The sequence below is a fragment of the Monodelphis domestica genome, chromosome 2, assembly GCF_027887165.1.
Source record: "Monodelphis domestica isolate mMonDom1 chromosome 2, mMonDom1.pri, whole genome shotgun sequence".
Lineage (NCBI taxonomy): Eukaryota > Metazoa > Chordata > Mammalia > Didelphimorphia > Didelphidae > Monodelphis > Monodelphis domestica.
Window position 1 is genome coordinate 126,337,876 of NC_077228.1, and position 22,427 is coordinate 126,360,302.

General features: G+C 34.0%; 1 protein-coding gene across 4 annotated transcripts in view; it reads left to right on the forward strand.

The window, feature by feature from the left end:
* The window catches only part of SPATA17 (spermatogenesis associated 17), a 446,142-nt gene that overhangs the window by 283,737 nt on the left and 139,978 nt on the right, over positions 1–22,427 (forward strand). For all 4 annotated transcript variants that reach the window (XM_007481412.3, XM_056815953.1, XM_056815952.1 and 1 more), the window contains exon 7: positions 16,574–16,780. In XM_007481412.3, the coding sequence (XP_007481474.1) occupies positions 16,574–16,780 (207 nt within the window). The remainder of the gene's footprint in view (positions 1–16,573; positions 16,781–22,427) is intronic.

Here is a 22,427-nt window from a genome sequence, read left to right on the forward strand (position 1 = left end):
CTAACCCTTTTCTGAATTTTCCTATCTCTCTCAAGGGTATTACTATCTTAATGAGTCCCTCAGGTTGACTTTCCATTCTCTCTCAGATGCCACTTGCCATATTATGTCACCTGTGACTACCTCCCAACATCTTTCTCATTGGTGACCTTCTCATTCCTCACAAGCCAGGACCCTACTTCAGGCCTTATAACCTTCTCACCTAGGTTATTGCAATAGTTTCCTAATTAGCTTCTCTACTTCAAATATCCTCTTCCCACTCCTATCCCTCCTCCAAAGGGCTACTTTTCCTAAAGTACATGTCACTGCCCTACTATATTCCTTATATTTTAAAGAATTAATTCCACTGCTTTCTTTTAAAAATCTTTTACTCTGTGATACTTTTCAACTATTCCAAAATTATTATGGTACTTCCCTTCATGAACTGTGTAATATAGTTAGCTTGGCCTTCTTGCCTTTCCATTGGCTAGCCCTCATGACTGAAATGCTCTCTCTCCTTGCATCTGTTTAATAGGTAAGTGCTTAATAAATGCTCGTTAATTATTTATTTATTGTTGAATTGCCTGGAAAGCAAAGGCTGGCTGGTCATTTACATGGGTTCTATCAAACTACTAGGGAGGGATGAGAAAAACTTGAAATTAAATAGAATAGATTGGTTCTCTGGGATAGGGCTTGCTAGAAATTAAACGTAAATGAGCAGCACACTCCAATTTAAAGCTTCTCTTTAGAGAATTTTCACAAGAGTAAAGGAAATTTTATCATAGAAATCCCTTAAAGAAGTAACATATTTAGCCCAAAGACAACCTTGAGCATCCTTGGAGTAGAATTCATTTCAATACAGTTTCAGGCCAGATGTTAAGTATAATGGGCTGGTACGTAGAGTTCAAGAAGTTGGTATTACTTATTGGACTCAAGGCATATCACTAATACAAGATCTTCAGATGAGCTAAGAGATAGCAAAATCTCTCAGATAGGAAAGAGAAAGTAAAACAGACACTAACCTTCTGTAGTCACATATTAATATTTTCATGGGTGGACACCTGAGAAGGAGATTGGAAACCAAGGGAAAATGGTTAGATGAGAGAAAAAGAGATTAAGAGAGAGACAAAGGAATAAAGACTCAGAGACAAGGTGTTAAAAAATATAGGCTCCATAGTCCATGCCCCTCTGATGGATCTGAGAGAGGGCTCTACACATGCCCTCAAACTTTTATTGGAGAGTTTAGGAATGTGGAGTGGGAGGTAGCTAATGAACATGTGACATGGCATAGGCTTTAACATTGGCTCAATTGATAATCATGTAATCAAAGAAGAGGAGGTTAATCAAACATATGACTTGGTTAAGAAATGTGGTCTAACAAGGTGGGAACTAGGACGCTGTGGCAAATAATGTCCTGCTCAGGAATTCTTTTGTCCTTTGGACTAAAGATCTGGAAATACAATAATCAAAAAGTAACCTGACCATGAGTCTGATATATGCACACATAAGATACAATATCAATACGCCAATAATACTTTCAAGATGCTAATATACCTGGTATGCTACACAGACCTTTAGAAATATTAAGAAAAAAAGCAATCCTTTGTTGACCCATGGAGTAAACACCATGAGAGATACAGGGTCTATGAACTATTGACATTCTGGCACTGAGATACATAATCCTTAGGAGGATTCGGCCAAAATGCTACTTAGGGAAGGAGGTGAAGGTGCTTTAGGCAAAAGAAATAGTAGAAGATAATTTTTTAGCATTTAAGGCCAGACAGTTGGCCCTTAAACCAGATTGGAAGGAAAGGGAAATGACAAATTCAAAGGCCTTTGCTTGGGCCCATCCCCTTCTCTGACATAGTTATTATCCAATTTTGCTTACCTTTATTTCGTCCCTGAATCAACAACCTCATTTGTAATATTCTCCCATTGCCACCTCTAGGTAGAGCTGGGGTATTAGCAGTCATCACAAATTAGTAATGAATGAGTCTCATGGTGTTGGTTGCCACTAATTCAGAACCATTAAGACACCTGGGATGTGTCTTCTATACTATAAGAATAATGAAGGATTCCTTGAAACCTAAGGGAAGAATCTTTGAGTATAGATAAGACTCTTACTGGTTGATATAGCCAAGATGAGAGTGTTACCTGTATGGTTCCAGTGCTGTATAAATAAACTTCCAGGAAAAGAAGAAGAGGGAGGCAATTTAAAAGTCAGTGAAGGGTGGTCAGAAACACAGAAGAGGTTTTATTCCACATGGAAGAAGGCTTTTCTCTGACAGAGGCTCTATAGTCAAGTTTTGAAAAGTGCTGAGAAGCCTAAAATCCCCTCTAATTCAAATTGACCTAATATTGGCTTAGGATAAAATTCAAACTAAGTGCAGGTTGACTCCTTGATGTTTTAATAAATGTTAACTCTTCCTCATCACCTAAATGTAATTCTTTATATTCCTCTCTTCCTTCAATCCTCAGCTGTGCTCTTCCCTATGTTTTATCCCACTTTTTGTATTCATATTTTAGACATTTTTTAACTTATCTATCTATGAATATGCTTTATCCACTCAGTAGAATATAAGGTTCATGAGGGGAAGGACTTTTTAAAAAAATTTCTGTATCTTCTAGTATACAGCCTTGCACATTGCAGGTAGATAATTTAAAAAAAAAACTTGTTGAATTGAATTTTGCAATGTTTTCCTTTTGTTTATTGCTTTTAAATCCTTTATGGTCCTCTGTTTAAAAAAGATTTTAGACCATTAGAAGCCCTAAAAGAGGAAATATGCTTATTTCAGAAATTGGATGGTAGGAAAGAAATCACAGATTTGTATTTATTTCTATGGGAGATCTTGCTGTCAGGTGCAGTGAAAAATGAGTAACTGAACAGGTGGGAAGAAAGGAGCCTGTAAATTGGAACCAAGTGAGGCAGTTAACCAGCTGTATATGAAAAAAAAATGCCTAAGAATTGCACTAGGATAAAGCTCCCTGTGGTATGACAATCTACCACCCAAAGTTATCTGTGCATATCTCAAGATTGGGAATCTTTGCCATGTTCCATGAAAAGCCCTTCAGTAGTAGTTTTCAGACCTTTTGGCATCTACTTCTAGGAATATCTTTAAAATAACTGCAAATATAATTCTCTATATTTGTATCCTCAGAACCTAGTACATAAATGCTTAACAACAACTTGTTGCTTTATTTATTTGTTCATTATTTGTCCCTAAATATTAATTTCATTATTGTGTTTACTTACATGGACAAATAAAAACAAAAAAAATTGAGATCTGTTTTGTACAGATAAAATCTATTACAATAAATGTTTTCTTTATAAATGTCTAATATTACCAAGATAATCTTGTTCCTTTCAGAGAAACAAAACATGAGGGTTAACAAGACTATTCTCCAGAATTCATGTGGAAGCAAAACAGCTACAGCTGAGAAATGATTGTGTTTCCTTTTAGTTTTCAGCAAGAGTAATTGAATGTTGAATATCTTACTAAACGCTGGACTGTGACAGTATGTTAACACTCTGACTATCTCCTAACAGCAGGGCAATTATTTGCTGAGTGGGATTTTTATAAATCCCTTGGCACTAGTATATCCTGATAATTATGATGAAGTGCACTGGTCAGTGTTGATTCAGCAGTCCCTTCTTTAGAAAGTATTTCATTCACAGCTCTCTATCATGCCTTTTACTTTTCTAGTTATTAAATATTTTTTACTTCTCTTCTCAGCTTCATTAGTTTTTTCTTTATTTCTAAACTAATTTCTCTTGAACTTAGAATTCAAATATTTTTAAAGAAAGTTTCCTTTTAGAAACTTTAGGTTTTAAGTGTTAATCATTTTTGAAGTAGGAAGGAATCACCCAGTTTCTAATGAAATAAAAAAATGAAAGGAATCAAATATTAACTTCATCTTCTGTTAACCAGTTAATAGCTTAACTCATGCAACAGTAATTTATTTTCCAAAATTTCCTTCATAATGTATGTGTACAGTACTGCTTTCATGGAACAAAGAATATATAAAATGATGAGATACCATTGACCATGCTTGGGAATCATGGGTGCCTAGACTGCAGTTTGAAACTGCATAATAGTTATAGAAATTTTTTCAACATGACCTTCAATAATGGAGAGGGAAAAAGTGACACTCTGCCTATATCCCCAAGCAAACCAAAGGGTATAAGCAGGAAAAGAACATAAGATAACAAGAAGAGTCACATAAAACAAAACATATTTAATAATATCAAGTTACTTAATTTCTTTTTGGATTAACCTTGTGTTTTATTATTCTTTTTTGTTCTCCCTTCAATTATAAGAGAAAAACCCCCAAAACATAGTTCAAGAAATGTATAGAATAAATCAAAATATTAATATAATGGTAGTTATGATTGGGTAACAAATGGTATATCTGGTTTCTCTTGAAAGAGATTCTGCATCAGGTACATTCAAGAAATGAATAAATGTATGCACGTTTGTATATTTATATACACACAAATATATACATTTATAGTATAATTCATTTCTGTTTCCCTCCTCCTTTGGATGTCAGAATCATAATCTTTAAAAAAGTCAGTATTTTCACACCTCATTTGCCATATTCACCACTGGAGCAGCAGTCAGCAGCAGGGTCTGATGCAAGAAGGTCAGTAAGAAGCTATTAGCAGGAGTCTCTCCTGAGATTTCTTTGGTCTTATTGAGTTCGAAGTTAGCATGACAGTACTGCAAATAACTTAGTTGTAGGTGTTTTTTTTTTTTACAGTTAGCACAGATTTCCCCAAAGTGCTGGTCATTCTAGAAAATTATTGCTAAAAATGAAGTCCCCAGAAAGCCACCACGGCAATAACCCTTCTAAGTTGTGAAAAATGTGAAAACTGAAAAATCTGTCAGATTCCCAAAGGTTTAAAGCTACCACCTGTGTGACCCATAGTAATATTTCAAAACAACAAGAGGCTACTATTTATAAAATGTGGAGCACATTATGGAATGTGGAAACTGAGTCAATTATTAATTTGAACTTATTTTTTACTATTAAAAGGTCTGTAGACTTGTTAGTAAAATGGAGGATCTATGATTACAAAAAGATAACAATGGGAGCTATGCCTAAAGGGTTTGATGACTAGACTTTTTTTTACCTAATTTGGTAATTGATAAAATAAATTATTCAAAAAACTCTGGACATTTTTGATACAGTAAAAGTTCAATAAAATCATATGTTCTATATTTGCTTTCTCTCTCACACACACTCAAATTTCCCATTCTAACAGATTTTAGAACTAGAGACCATATCCAAACTAAAAACAGTAAGAAAAATCCATTGAGGTCACAGGTCTATATGCATTTCTTGTATAGCAGTTGTGTGTACATGTAAATATAAAAATGGTTTATCTGAAATGTCTAATCATAATATCATAGATAATAAAAATCTTTTAATTTATCTAAAATATCCTTGTATATCATGAATATTTCTGGATTTCCACCCTCCTCACCTCCTTTTACCTCCTCAGAAACTTTCCATTATAACTAAGAAAAAGAATTTAAGCAAAAACAACTAGCAAATCATCAGTATGTGTCATGTGCGACATTCCACAGCCACAGTTCTCCTCTCTGATGAAAGAAGGAAAGCACATTTCCTTATCACTTCTCCAAGGCTAAGACTGAACATTAGAATTGCTCATTGCTATTCATTATTAAATGTATTCAGGAAGGTAGATATTTTTTAAAGGTAAGTCCTAATCAGCTTAAATTGTAGGTAGACCAATAATGTAATCTATGATTAGTATAGTTTGTAGCTAGTGTACAAAATCAACTAACAGCATTCAGCAAATTGCTTGCATTTCTTTATCACTGTTAAGGTTTAAAATATACACTACTCACAATAATCTGTGAGGTAATAATATAATTATTATTATCCCCATTTTACAAGCTATCCCTAGTGAGATGGATTCATCCTTTATCTCCCTATTTTTTTTATTTTTACTATTAGTTTTGAGTCATTTTATTCCCAATGACATCTAAAAATAATTAATATATACTTAGAATTAAATGTGAAGAAGTTGAAAAATATAAACTGATGCTATTCCTGATTTTTAATATTTTTGGATAGTATATTTTGGCAAAATTAACTCCTTAGAATGATTACATTTTAAAGATGTAAATTTCATTACTTGTTTAGGACATTTAATTCACTCGCATATGGGAAAACAAGTAGAGGTTGGAGATGATTGCTTTGTCCCTATGGTAATATCACCCTAGGAGATGATAAAATGTTTGGAAGTCAATTGAAATTATTAAGAAAGTGATTTGAAAAAAAGATTATTTTGAGAGTAATGAACATTGTGAAATGAATCTTAAATATTTTACAGAAAATATTTGTTTCTTTTTCAAAGTAGAAATCTAATTTAGAATTCAGTTCTAATGAACAAATGGAAATTTCTGAAGGTTTTGTTTCTCTCAGTATTCATGAAAAGTTAATGCCCATGACCATTTTGAACCCTCCAATTTAAAGGTTTACATGATTTTTACAATGCATTCACTTTAATTAGGAAATTCTTAATACTTCTTTTCTCCTGAGCTTAAGATGACAAAAACAATTAAGTGTTCATGGGTGTACTGGTGGCATAAAAAAGACATTCTATAACAATTTCTGGAAGCAGATTGAAGAGATAACTTTTAGTGATAGTCTAGATTGTTACATAGAAAATAAAAGGCATGCCAGGCTGTCAATGGACATTTTCTAACATTTTTTAGGTACATACTTCAAAGTATCATTGAAAGGTAGAGCTGGACGAGATTTTAGATAGAGGTCAGTTAGTCCTACTCCATTTTAAAGAATAGAAAATTGTTCCAAATCCTGTTGCCTGCACTATATATCTCACTGGTTTCCACTCTTGCCATGCTGAGGCTGAACTGAACTCATTTGGGCTGTTTCACACTAGAATGAACCATGGCCCAATATACCTGTTTTTTCTGCTCATGCTCCAGGTTTCTTTGTTGCCCCTCCACACTGTTCTGTGCCAGAGCACTTCTTCACTCTTTCTTCTGTTGGTTCTGCTGCTTCAGGATTCATTTTGACATATTTTGGGGGAGCTTTTGTGGTCATCTGGAGAAGGATTGGCAAATCCAGAACATTACTCACTCTGCCATCTTAGCTCCCAGAAGTGAAAATTCCTTATCATACTCTTGTACTCTTTCTATTGTGCATTTGTCAGATATACCTGTGTGCCTGTAGAATTTTATAGTCCAGATATCCTAAAAGATAAAATGCATCTTCAGAAATTGGACATAAACACTTAACTAATGTCATTTGTACTTCGTGTAGTCAACTAGCATTGATTTTAATACACACATTTTATGTTCCAGTCACTCTTCAAAGCACTGGGGATATTTAAAAAAGAGAAAAAGCACTCCCTGCTAATGGAGATGAAAAGAAGATTTAGGAGAAGTACGAGATATATACAGTATAAATGGAGATAAAACTCAGAGGAAAAGCACTGGGACTCAGTCATGTAATGGTGATGATCAGGAAAAGACTACAGCAAGATATGGATTGAGCTGAGTGTTGAAAGAAGACAGGAAAGGCAAGAAACAGGGGTAAGAAGGAGAAGAGCATTTCAGGCCTGAAGGAGAGGCATTTGAAAATCATGTAGTCTGGAGATGCAACTCTATGTGCCAGGGACACCAAAAAGCCAAGTATTGCTAAAGGGCAGTAAAAATAAATAAAAAAATAAAGCATAAAAAGCCTAGAAATGTAGAAAGCAAAATTGCAAAAAAAATTATTTATCTTAATAAAATTTTGATAATATTCTCTATTTCTTATATAATCATATATCCCATGCATCCCTCTCCCTTTTTCTCCCCGAGAGGATATCCCATATGATGAAGAGAAGCTTTTAAAGAGGAAAAAGTCAGTAAATCAATCAATACATTGAAAAAGTCCAAAAACATCTGCAACATATAACATCATTGGACCTCCTACTTCTATGAAGGCATGGGTTGGAATGTCTTAGTCACGTTTTTTCAGCCAAGTCTCATTTGATCTTTATAATTATGTTGTATTTTGATTTTTTGACATGTCATTATTCTTTCCAGATGCATAGCTGTATTTACTGTATATATTGTTTTCTTGGCTCTACTTCACTCTGTATCAGTTGATATAGATCTTTTTATGCTTCCCTATATTCTCTCTTCATAATATACATAATTTACTTTTTAATTTTTACTTTAAGTACTAAATTGTCCTCCTTCAACACTTCCTTCACATATTGAGAAGGCAAGAAATACAATTCCCATTATGCATATGAAGTCATGTAAAACATTTATTCATTATCTATGCTCCGAGGAGGAAAACAAGAAAAGTAAAGTGGAAGAATATGCTTTTTACTACACTAAGATTGCATCATTTTTCTCTCTGGAGGTGAATAGCATTTTTTCATCATGAGTTCATCGGAATTATCTTGGATCATTGTCTTGATCAGAGTAGCTAAGTCACATTGAGCATTATTTCAATATTGCTGTTTCTGTGTACAATGTTCTCCTGGTTCTGTTCATTCAACGTTTCCTTAGTTTATGTAAGGCTTTCCAGGTTTTTCTGAAACCATTCTGCTCATCACTTCTTATAGCACAATAGTATTCCATCATAATCATATAACTTGAATAGCCATTTCCTAACTGATAGACATCTCAGTTTCCAGTTCTTTGACACAACAAAAAGCAGCTATAAACATTTTTTAAGATAGATCCTTTGCCTTTTCTCTGATCTCTTTGGGATAGTGTGCCTATCTTAGTGCAACTCTTCCAACATTGACTTTTTCCATTTTAGGGTCATTTTTGCCAATTTGGAAAATGTTATATAAAATCTCACAGTTGTTTTGATTTGTATTTCTCGTATTATTATTATTGATTTGGAGCATTTTTAATGTTCTTGTGACAAGTTTGCAGTTCTTCTTTTGTGTATGTTCATATATTTTGACCATTTATCTATATGCTATCAATTATATATATTCACACATAATATATGTTATATACACGGAGAATATACATGTGTATATGACATAAGGTGATACTTAATAATTTATACTTTTAATGTTGTACCAATCAAATTTCCAAGGAGATACTTTACAGAACTCAATGAAATCATAATGAAATTCATTTAGAAAACCAAAAGATCTAGAATATCAAAGGAAATAATTAAAAGTATTAAGGTTGAAAGAAGAGCAAATAGCCCTTCCAAATTCCAATCTATATTTTAAAACAGTAGTCATTAAAACTATCTGGAAAAGGTTAAATAACAGAGAGACAGATCAGTGGACAAGACTAGAGAAGGGTGAAGAATTTCAACAGTCTTGTCTTTAACAAAATGGAAAGCATTACATTTCTTAGGGAAAAAACCTTCTGTTTGATACAAATTGCTGGGAAACTAGAAAGAAATCTGGCAAAAACGAGACAGACTAATACTTTACACCACAATCCATAATTTATTTTAAATGAATATATGACCTTAATTTTAAAGGTCATACTATTAAAAATTTGAAAAGAAATAGATTGTATATATCTTATAATTATGAGCAAGAGATGTGTTCTTAGCCAAATGAGGCAGGGGCAATTTTAAAGAATAAAATAGATTACTGATTACTTGATTTTTAATTTAATTACCTTTGGAAGTTCCTTTACAGGTAGATTTATTTCTTTTTCTGAGAATGGGTTATTTAAGACCTCTATATGGTGTACTGATAGTTTGGGAAATCTTAAATTTTTGAAAGTATTTCTTTATTTCTTTAATGTTTTTGGTTTGATTTTTACAGTGCATAATATATTGTGATTATTCTTTCTCTTCTGTTTTTCTTTGATTTCATCTTTTTCATTTGCTATTTTATTGCTCTGATTTTCCTGTTCTTTTTTAAATCATATAATCTATCGATTTATCAATTTAATTAGTCATTTAAAAATAAGCTTTTATTTTATCATTTTTATGTATTTTTGTTTCTGATTTTTCTATTTCCTCTCTAATTTGAAAATATCCTCCTTTTTGGCTTACTTTAGGTATGTTCATTTGTTGATTTTCTAATTTTTAAATGCATGTTGTATTAATCTTCTCTGTCTGTATTGTTGAAGTGTCATTATAAGTATATGATTTTCCCCTTGAGGACTACTTTAGCTGCATCCCAGAAATTTTGGCCTGTTATTTCATCATTTTCTATTACATAGTAATCAAGTTATTTATGATTTGCATTTTGGCCCACTTGTTATTTAATATTTCATTGTTAAGTCTTCATTTTGGTAACTTTCATTTGTAGTTCCTGAACCTATTTCTCTTCTTATACCATGGTCGATAAAGGGTGCATTGTTTCTTTCAACCTTTGCACATATGTTACATTTCCTTGTTCTAGTACATGTCATTTTTCATAAAAGTTCCATGGGGTGCTACATATACTCTATAGCTGTTCAATTGTGAAGATGCCATAAAATTTTTACTCTAGTTTCTAGAAATTTTTTCAATTATGTATGTGCTTTACTTTTTATTTATATTTCTGTTAGACTTATCCAAAACTGATGGAAGAATATTGAAATCTCCTGTTACTCTTGTGTCATTGCTTTCTTAAATCTCAGATAGTGTTTTCTTTATGAATTTGTATGGTGTGGTATTTGGAGTATATAATTTATTATTGATATTGGTTTGGGGTCTGTGTTTCTTTTCAGCAAAATATAATTTCTTTCCTTGACCTTTTTTTTTATGTTTTTGTTTTGTCTGAGAGCAAGATAGCAACTCGAGTTTTGGGACTCACTTGACGCATATTAAAAAGTTTTCTACATTCTTTCAGTTTTATTTTGCACATGTTTTAGTTTCTTGTGTTTTTTGTGTTTCTTGTAAGCAGCAAATTGTAGGGTTTTGTTCTCTTACCTAATCTGTCATTTTTTTTTGTTTTATTGGATTATTCTGTCTATTCACATTTACAACTATGAATTTGCATATTCTTCTGTCTCTAAAGTTTTTTTTTGTTATAATTTCCCTCCTCTTCTGCTGTAGGTTCAGTATTATATTACTTCAATTATTTTACTTTTATAAAAGTAAAGCTCTGTTTCCAGCGACTCTTCCCCTCCTTCTGAACTCACTTTCTCACCTGTTACTCTTTTTTTCCCTTTAAACTATTTTTTATTCTCCTGATTTTATCCCTCTTTTTTTCCTTCTCAGTAAGTGAAGTCATTTGTACTTTCCTTTATTCTCTTTCCTTCTTTTACTTCTTTTTTCACCCATTTCCAAAAAGTAATTTTCACTCTCTTTATTATCCATATTCTCTTTCTATTTACTCTAGACTCTCATTCTCTGATTTATTACTTCTATAATCATCTGTTTTCTCTCTCTTCTTTATTCTTTATAAAATCAAAGCTTGCCAGGTATTCTTTCTAGACTCTGCCCACTAGTTAATTTCTTCAATTGCCCTGCAGGGCTTACCCCATGAATTCTCCTTTTTCATTAATCTTAGAACAATGCCAATTATTGCAGGTGACAGAGAGAACACTTCCCCATTGGTGAGGGCCCTTCTCCACAACCCAACTTGTCTATGGCCTTTCTTGATTACCTTTCCCTATCTACATTTGTCTGGAAATCTCCTTGTGTTCATGATCTCCCAGTCCTCCAGGTGCTAATTAATCCCAAGGGTTACAATTCCCATATTTCTAACACAAGTAGATTTTTCAGGCACTAAATCTTACTCCAGGCTTCATCCAGTGTAAGGTTCTTATTTTCTTTTATCCAAACAAGTATTCATTAGTAAAACCTTCCTCCAACTCCAAAATAAGGTCTTTCCTCCTATTTTTAGTATTTCCCCCCACCCTCCTTATCTACTCTCTACTCTTTCTGAGACCACAGAGGTCACCTTACCCTCATTTCTAGCTTTTGATTTGACCCTGGCATATCATTTATTACTCTATTCTCCTTTTCCTCCCCCTCTCATGTAGTCTTTCAAGTAATGTAGTCCTACAAAAGAGACATTCACCTGTAGAGTATCACCAGGTTCTAGCCCTAATTCTGTTTGTATACTTTTTCATTGACACCTTTGCCAGATTTTTACATTCACCTGTTTCTTTGTGCTCCTTTAGTAAGAAGTCTCTTACTGGTCTTTCTGTTGTCACTGCTGTCATTGCTGTCTGCAATGATTGACTTTTCCTGTACTTTTGTTGTTTGGGATATTTGAGAAGCAAACTATTTCTGCAGTTGTGATTTTCTTTCTAAAATGTTTTTAAACTTTTCAGTTATATTTAATATTTATCTTCTTTCCTCTATGATTAAATTCAGATTTTCTGTATAGATCATATTGGGCTGCATCCTGAGCTCCACTGATCCTTGAAACATATTATTCTATTCCCTCTTCCTTTTCCAAGTAGACAAAGGATAATATTGCATTATTCCAATATCCTTTCCTTTGTATTTAACAATTTTCTTTTAATGGCCTGCAGAACATATTCCTGAATTGAATTGTTAAATTTAACCATTATCTGTCTTGGAGTTTGTACTTGAATTTTTAAATGAGATATGTGAATTCTTTCTTTTGGAATTTTATTTTCTATTTTTAGAAATTCTGGGCAGTTTTCTTTATGAGCACCTGAAATCATTTGCTAGATCTAGAGGTCTTCTTTCCTGGTTACTTTTTTCCCATTAGTTTATCTATTTATATTTAAGGTCTTTGAAATTTCTTCTTCCTGAAATCTTTACTATTTTCAGTCTCCTTTCCTTTTATTTTCCCTATCACTCACTTCCTGACTCTCTTCTGACTGTGATTTCCTTTGGGGTTGAATTGCAAATTCTAAAACTCCTCCTACAATGGGCAAATAAAATGACCCATGATCTCAGATTGAAGGGGGACACTTCACAAATGAGTTCAAACACCTAGAATATTGATTATTGGAACCATAATTTATTAATAAAAGAGAGAAATAAAGAAACTACCAGCTGGGGCAGAATTCCCTAGTAGAAAACTGCATTGGTTTGACATTAAAGATCAGATTATATACATTGCAGAGTTCTTATCTAAGAAACAAACCTTAACACAGGAATGTGGGGTCCAAGATGGGGGAGGGGGACAATTCTTAGATTTACAATGGGGCTGTTAACCAAGGAATGTTTATCTTCACTTAGTCAAATGTTAGTTCACTGGCCCTTTGATATTCCTAAAATTCCTCTTTTGTCTCTTGCCACCCATACTGAGCAGAAAGCATTTTGTTATCTGCTCCAAACATCATGTCCTTCTGGAGGGAAAGAAAAACCAGGTCTGTCCCCTAAAAATGTGGACAGGGGTAATTTTTCCATCTTTGGTCTTTTTGGGGCTACTTCAAGATTTCTGCCCCAACTGACTTTTCGGTGCTCAGAAATGACTCAGGTTTGTTATGCTCTTTCCCTCACACTTGGTGGAATACTGCATAGCTCACCACATGCAGGGATATCCTGATGACCTGGCCTACTACTTTATTCCTTAGTTCTGTAAACAAGAACTAGGAGTTCAGAGTTTATTGGCATTGGCAGTTCAAAGCTCTTCAGTGGTGGTGCTACTGGGTTATAACCCCTAGAAATCTTTTGCTCCTCAGTATCTGTGGTCTAGCTGGCTGTCCAGGCCCTAGCAAACTTTTATAGTCTGGAGTTGTGGGGAATATTATGAAGAGTGGGATGCAAAGAAAGATTTTGATCTTAGCCTATGTTCTGACTTTGGGTCTACTAGTGCAACCCCTCTGCTGGTAGCATGGGAGATGGGGAATGATGCTAAGTGAGTTCAAAGTCAATGAAAGTAAGCCCCTTGGTTTTGGTGTTTTCTTTACCTTCTTTTGGATTTCAGGTGTTCTAGACCATGGAAGCAGCCAGTTGCTTTATCTTTGATACACAACCTCTTTTTTAAGTGCTTTGAAATGTTATGAGGATTAGAGAAAATATCTGGATCACTATTTTGTTGCTCAAATGAGTTGGAAGTTTGTGAAGGACTTCAAAAGTCAATCAGAGGATTTGATATTTGATCTTGGAGCTCATAGAGAACCTCTAGAATTTTATGAGTACAATTCTGATGTGGTCAGATCTGAGCATCAGGAAAATATTTTTGGCAATTGAATAGAAGATAGACTGGGATGGGGAGAATCTTGAGATGAATAGACAAAGCTCCCAGACCAGTTAGGACTAGGATTGGGAAAATCTTAAAAAACAAAACAAATCAAAGTGAAACAAACATAATGAAGATAGAAAAAATCAATTACTTGGCAACAGACTAAATACATGGGGTCCATGCAAGTGAAAAGTTGAGGTTTCATTCCTGGAAAAATGATGGAGCTCTCAATAGAAATAGCAATGTTGGGAAGAGAAGGGTATTTTGAGGAAGGAAGATAATGCATTCTGCTTTGAACATTTTTTTTAGTTAGAGATGCCTTTGGAGATCCAGTTTGAAATGCCTAATAGACGGTTGGTCATATGAGCCAGAAATGATAATTGAATTCTTTGGGACTAAAGAGGTAATCAAATATGAATATAGAAGGTTAAGGGAGAAAGACAAGCACAGAAATCTGGGACAGAAGTGTATTGGAGCTAGCTCAAAGTGGCTTGGAAATCCTATTGTTTAATTTTCAGTTTAAGCATTTATACATCAAAAATCAACAAACACTAAAAATTAACACTTGATTTTTTTGTTGATTGTCTAGATTTTTAAAAGTGTCAATAATGTAAATTAAAGATAAAAATGTATAATGGATATAGTTTTTTTTAGAGATCCAATTGTTACATTTACCAGCAAAACTCTGTTTGGGGGATATCAGGAAAGTATGAAATTCTAAGTAAAAGAGAATATACAGGAGAAGATCAGTGGTGTCAAAAGTTGCATAGAGATAAAAATTTGAATATTGTGTTTAAAGAGTTTTTCTTAGTTTTTCTGCTTCTTTTTTTAAGAGGCAAGGGAGCAAAAAGATTTCTGAGTAAGAGCCCACTACTGTGCAGGCTGTCAGTTCCTGACAGTAAGAAGGGTGTAGCTTTAGAAGTTGGTTAGTAAGTTTCAGGTGGTTGGAAAGGGGCTTTTTTTTTTTTTGTCTCCAAGTCTCCTGGGGAGAGGAGTGTGTGGCTCTTTCTCTCTAGGACTGTGAGTTTTCTGACAGTTAGAGACAGAAAAACAGATTTAAGTCCTTATCAGCCTTATTGATTATTGATTACCTTGGGTAGATAGATTAGTTAGATAGTGAATAAATTATTAGATAGTCAGTGTAGAGAAGTCTAGGCCTAGGCCTAACCCTGGCAGAAGACACTGCCCTTGAAGGCAGATAGATTTAGGGTTTTTTAGAAAATTTTAGTTGGGATAGGGATCTTAGGTAGAATAATAAACTATTATAAGATTATGCTCACTTTCCTCCTTTCTATTTCTTATCCGTACTTTCCTAATAATAAACAATTTTATGTTTAAGAAACTGCTCTCCTTACTTTGTTCAAACTCCTACCCCCAAAATTTGACCCTTCACAATTTAGAAAAGGCCATTAGATTTGGCAATTAAGAAATCATTGGTAACTTTAGAGAAAGTAATTTCAACTTATTGATGAGTTTGGAAGCCAGATTGCAGAGGATTAGAGATAAGTACTATTTTCAAATTATTTAAAATAGCAGTCATAATTGTATGTAATGAACAGTTAATTAATAAGTGTTCATTGACTACTATTTGCTCAACATTATGTTCATCCCTAGAACCTATACATAATAATAAACTTTATGCCTGACTAGTACCATATGATTTGATTATTATGACTTTATCATGCCATTATCAATATGTTATTGGGACTGATTAATAATCAGTTGAGAATCATTTCCAGTCAATAATTTGTAAATATTCATACTCAATCAACAAATATGCATATGTTGAGTAGCTGCTATATACAAAACATCATATCAAGAATGGAGAAATCAGCAAAAATATGAAACAATTTCTACTCTAAGAAGTTTATATGAAATCAAGGAAGGCAGAAATGAAGAGAAGAATTACAAACAGGATTGTGTTGGTGCTAGGGAATCTTGACTTGTGAAGGTCTATTGCTAAATTTTCTGTTAGCATTTACACATCAGAAATTGAGAAATGCTACAAATTAGGTCTTGATTTATTATTTGGATTGTATAGACTTTAAAAAGTAATGGAGGGGACATCTGGGTAGCTCAGTGAATCGATTGAGAGCCAGGCCTAGAGATGGGAGGTCCTAGGTTCAAATTTGGCCTCAGACACTTCCCAGCTGTGTGACCCTGGGCAAGTCACTTAACCCCCATTGCCTAGCCCTTACCACTCTTCTGCCTTGGAGCCAATACACAGTATTGACTCCAAGATGGAAGATAAAGATTTCAGAAAAAAAAAAGTAATGGAAAAGTGTCAATAATGTGAGATAAGGTAAAAAGTGTGTCTTGTGTACATTTTTTTTTCCTTTCAGAAAGTCAATTAAACATTTACCAGCACATTACTAGTTGTACGGTGTAACAATTTATATATAAAAGCTATAAGTGGTAAATGAAGTAGCTTTAAATTTTAAACATATATTTTAAAATTTGTTAAAAGTATAGATAAAGCATATATTTAAATCAAAATAATGTTTTCTATCTTAGATTCCAGGTATATACAACTCACCATTTAGAGATCCAGATCCAATGGAGTTTGAAATAAGGAAAGTGAGGGCTTTTCAAATGCCATCTGCAGCACATCAAATTCAGCAGACAGATTATGAAGACCTTTCCACCTGGCTTGCTTGCACAAGCAAGCGTTCTTTCCCACGATCAGACATTTTACCACCCATTAACAGGAAGCAATGCCAGGTATTTTATAGCACTTTTGTAATAATTCTATTAATTTGCATTATCACAAATATTCTTTTGTCTTTGCAATGCTTAGGAGGATAGGCTAATTTTAAATAACCTAATTTTAATTTTAAACCAAATATGCTATATCATTTTATAAGTAACTTTTATAAAAGGTTTTTCAAGTTGTCTTGTTGTAGCTGAATTTTGTTTAATTAAATGTTGAATAAAATAAGTGGACCACTAATTAGGTTCTATAAATTTTGTTAAAATGGTATTTTTCTATTGTTATTTATTCTCAGAAAATGTATGCTTTCTGTCAAATTACAATTCATTTCACTTTTGATCTTGTAAGTAGTTCCTTGTTTATGTAATGTTTAGTTTTTATCTGCAGAAAGGAAAAAGAGAAAATCTGATAATATTAGGCTTGGCTTGAGATAAAGTATAATCCACAGATATAGACATCAGATTATTAAATTTATTCTTTGTTCTCAATTCTTTATAATTCAACTTTTGATCCTTTGTTTATTCTCTCAATTCTTCTATTGTTTGGTAAGTTTGTAAGAAAGATTTGTAATTAATAGTGCCAGTTTTGTCATTGAACTCTTTTCTACCACAGACCTAGCTGAGAAATTAAATATCTTTTTAAAATATCCAAATACTTAATTACTTATTACTAACCAGGTAAATTATGAGAACAGGGAAAGTTATACCTAAGATTCAGTCTGATAATCTAAAAAGGTTAGAATAGAGAAGAGAAGATTTGAAATGGGAACCAAAAGATAGAAGCTGGAAAGATTTCAAACTTCTTCTGAGTCAAGTCTTCAAGTCAAGTATAACTTCAGTATTTTAAAAAGTAAGTTGTGAGAATATTTAAAATACTTATATTTTAATGTCAACATGAAAATAAATTCTAAAGGTATATATGAATTATTTTTGCAGTCTTTGCTATTTGGAATTGTCCACGCCACTACTCCTTTCCATTGGTAGAGATAAGGGAAAGTTAGCTACATATTTTTGTATTTCATTATTAGATTATCACAAATGAATTTATATTTTGAGGAAAATAAATAACTGGGTTAATTCAATTGCAACATATGTATATCAAGTCAAAAATTTCAAAATGAGTGTTTAATAACCCACCTGCCATGCTATATTCATTGTTGTGGCAGTTAGTTTTACATACCTGTCAGGACTTGTTTGATGATATAATGTCTTCAGTAGTGTGATTAGGTGAAATTTATCCAGTGTGTTTTTTTGACATTACACAGTAATAAAATCAATTTACTGAATGGTTAGAACATAGATAAATCTTCAGACAGCAACAATATTTAGTTTTGTCTAGGTTGTAGATTAAATGCAATATTTATTGTTGTTCTTTAGTTGTGACCTATTCTTTGTGACGCCACTGAGGTTTTTCTTGTCAAAGATATTAGAGTGGTTTGCCATTTCTTTTTCCAGATTATTTTATATATGAAGAACCTGAGCTAAACACAGTTAAGTGACTTGCCTAGAATCACATAGCTAGTAAGGGCTATAGGCCAAATTTTAATTCAATAAGAAGAATCTTCCTTAATCTAGGCCCCACATTAAATATTTACTGTGCCACCTAGTTGCCCTGAAGTCCAATATAACCTTCTTATTTGCCTGATATCCTGTCCAGTAAGAAGACATAGAATATTCAGGGAAGACTAGGACCTCTTCCAACCTCTTTTTTCAGGGCAATTTTCCATCTATGGTTTCAACATGTCTCCCAACTCTCACTTGTGACTCTAAGAAGCTGCAGCATGTTCAGTGGCCATACCCTGGTAACACCTTCTTGGTAGATGGACTAAACCAGGTTGAGGGTAACTGACAGGTCTTAAACCTGTCAGTGATTCAGGGGGATATCTAACTCCAAATATATGAAGAAGACTTTATCCTGTGGAATGGGCAGTTTGAGAACAAGGTGGGAGATGCTATGGAACACTTAGAGCTTGGTTAGAAATCAGACACCAAGGTCATCCATAGTATCCCAAACCATCACTAAATTTGTCTTTTGACTTGACACTAAACTTGGAAGACTCGGAAAGAGAGAGTGAGGCCAATGACTTTATGCAACTCTGCATCCCCAATTTATACACAAGTCAAGAGAGATCACCCTTACCATTTTACATTTTTCATTATTATTTTACTGCTATCTCAAAGTCTTGTGGCAAGAGAATAAGCAGCAGATGAAGATACAGTGGGAGCTATAGTGACAACCCTACACACAGGTGGCCTAGGACATAGGGCTGCCTTCTTACTTTATTGAAGCAGTAGTGGGATTCAGCAGATCCCTTAGGCAGGGATCCTACTCTGTGATTGATACTAAATATATATATATATATATATATATACTTTTGCAAAGACAATTTACCTCACCATTGAATTTATGAATGCTTCTGAACAACATGGAATCCAGTAGCCCTATAAGACAGCTTTTTTGAGAGAAATCCGCAGATATCACATCCAAATAGAAGCCCTAAGTGAAATAAGGCTGTCAAATTCAAGCTAGCTTACGGAAGTGGGAGTTGTATACATATTTTTTTCTGGAGTGGCTGCAATGAAACTGGCATAGATTTAGCAATCTAATCTAATCAGCATTTTTGTATGCCTCACAAAAGTAATGAATGACAGGCTCAGGACAACACAATTGTCATTTGGATGAAAGTACCAAACCAACATCATCAGTTCACATGCTTCCACCATGGTGAACCTTGATGAGGTCTAAGAAAAATTTTAGGAAGACATGGAGTCCCTCATCATCAATGTGCAGAAAGAGCAAAAGCTTATAATTTTGGGTGATTTTAATATCAGAGTACACATAGGCTATCAGACTTGGCAGGGGAAGAATGGAGTTAGAAACAGTAACAGAATTGATCACTTACTGCTGAAGAGTTGTGCATCTCTTCATCCCAAACAGTGTCTTTCAACTATGTAAATGCTCTAAATCTTCATGGATATACCCTAGTAGCAAACATTGGCATTAAATAGACTATTTCTTTAAAAAGGAGAAGAGATAAGATGTCAGAGTGGCGCAAAGTGCTGGACTGATCATAGACTTATTCTCTCCAAGTAAAACATTCATACATCAAAAGTGCCAGCCATAAGGCAAGATGACTATAAGAATGTCAGTAGTTTAGAGCACTGCTTGCTGGAACAGTTTGTTTCTGATTTGGAGGGAAAGCTGAGCCATCACACAATTGCCAATAGTGGAGCAGCACCCCATTTATTCATCTGTGCCAGAACATTTGTAAACATCAGGATTTATTTGAGGAAAAGGATGGGGGAAAATGAGAAATCCACAGGGTTTTGCTAACAGGATAGTCCATCTGTTTCTAAGAAGACAGTATTTAAATCCATCAAAAATAAAGTGCAATAAGATGTGAGACTCTTGGCTCAATAGGAAGGCAGATGAAATTCAGTTGTAGGTTTATAGTTATAACTCAGTGCACTTCCATGATCCTCTGAAGGCCAATAGGCCAGAGACCTTTGATGTATCCCTGATATTCAAAGTTGATGGAACCACACTGAATGGTGATAAAACATCATTTTTGAGAAACAGGTTGAATGCTGAACTGATTCCATTTTAGCAGAGATTTACAAAGTAGGTGGTCCACTACTCATATAAATCTCACTGAAAACTTCTGGTTTATATGACAAGAGGAAGTCATTTTCTCATGAGAACAAGGATGCCCTCATTGCCCATCTCTATACAGGAAAAGGAAATAGGTTGTCTTGTGACAATCACTGGAAAGATATCTCCTTTAACTGTGGCTGGCAAAATTCTTATCAGAGTCCTCCTTATTAGATGATCCTTCACCTAGCGCCAGTGTGGTTTCACAAAGGGCTAAGGAATAGTCAATATGCTGTTTGTGGCCTGATAACTCCAGGAGAAATGTTAGGAGCAGAATAGGTTTGTATATGTTCATTGATTTGACCAAGGCCACTGATACTGTCAGTCATGAAGGCTCACAGAAGATCAGGGCAAAATTTGCTTTCCCAAAGAAATCCATTAGTATTATATACCAGTCCCATAATGTCATACTTGCATGAGTTCTGAATAAGGGAGATGCTTTCATGCTTTCCCTGTCATCATTGGAGTGAAGCAGAGTAGTGTTCTTGCTTCCATGCTTCTTAACATATTTTCAGGATATTTATAGATACCTTCAATGAGGAGAAGAATGGCATCAAACTTAACTAAGTTGGTAAATTATTTAACTTAAAAAGATTATAAGCCAAGACTAAAATAGAGGAGAGTTGGTGTGAGACTTTTTGCTTGCAGTTGATTGTGCACTTAGTGTACTCTGAGAGTAATATTCAACAGAAGATGAATTGATTCTCTGGCCCTTGTGCTAATTTGACCTGACAACCTACCAAGAAAATAGAAGTTCTCCACTAGCCAGTATTGTATCATTCATTCTGGGTCCATTGGTTACAGCAAATGGAAGATTTTTGAATGCTATGGGTAAGTACTTACCTTGGCAGTATATTTTACAGAGATGTATACATAGATGATAAGGTTGTTGCATCCACTGCCTGACCTAGCTCAGTCTTTGAGAGATGCTGATGGATTGTTTGGGAGATATGAGGTATTAGGCCACCTACCAAACTGGATCCAGAGCCATTGTGCTGACCTCATTGTATGCCCATGAAACTTGGACATATACCAGTATCATGCCAGAAAATTGAATCACTTCTATTTGAACTCTTTTAGAAAGATTCTTAAATGACAAAATAAGACACCAAGGTCCTTTCTCAAGCTAAACTGCCAAGCATTTAGATTCTACTTCAGAGAGAATAATTCTGATGGATTGATCATGTTGTAATGCCAAACACACATTGCCTACAAGATTAATTTATGATGGACTCACACAAGGCAGGTGCTCACACAGTATTCAAAGTGATAGAAGAACACTCTAAAGGTCTCTCTGAAGAACTTGAGACTTATTTGTGGGACATGGGAGATGCTGCTATAGTATCAGTCAACATGGCATGCCTGCATCAAAAAAGGTTCTATGCTCTATAATTAATTCAAAATTGCAGTAGATCAAAAGAAATTTTAAAAGCACATATGGACATCTCCAGCTTAAATATTGAAAGAAGTTAATTGTACTCAACCTGGGATAGAACCTCTGAGGTTGAATTGGTCTGGTCAGCCACAGTTAACCACATTTTGGTCTTCTCTTCAATTATGAAGCACAACTACCACCGCAACCTGTTCAACCATGGTACAACTTGTACATTGTCACAACACATTAATATACAAAAGTACATTTAGAAAATCTTGATATTTTCATTAACTTCATTAAAAGTTGACACATTTTAAAAAGCTATATTTTAAAGAATATCAAAGGAATAGAATTTTGGTATTATAGTAGAATGGTTACAATATATCTTTATTTTGGAGGATCCTACTCATTTAGATATATAAATTCTGGTATTTGTTCTTTCATTGGTCCAACTAGCAAATACTTATTAAATTGGCCCTACATGCAAACATCATTATAAAGTATTATTTTGTTGAAAACTTTTTTTTTTGTTTAGACCAATGATTTCATAGGCATGGGGGAACTCCTGGTGTGGAAATTCCATCTACCAATGAAGTTTGGCAAGTCGTTTATAATTTAGTTTAAAGGAACTG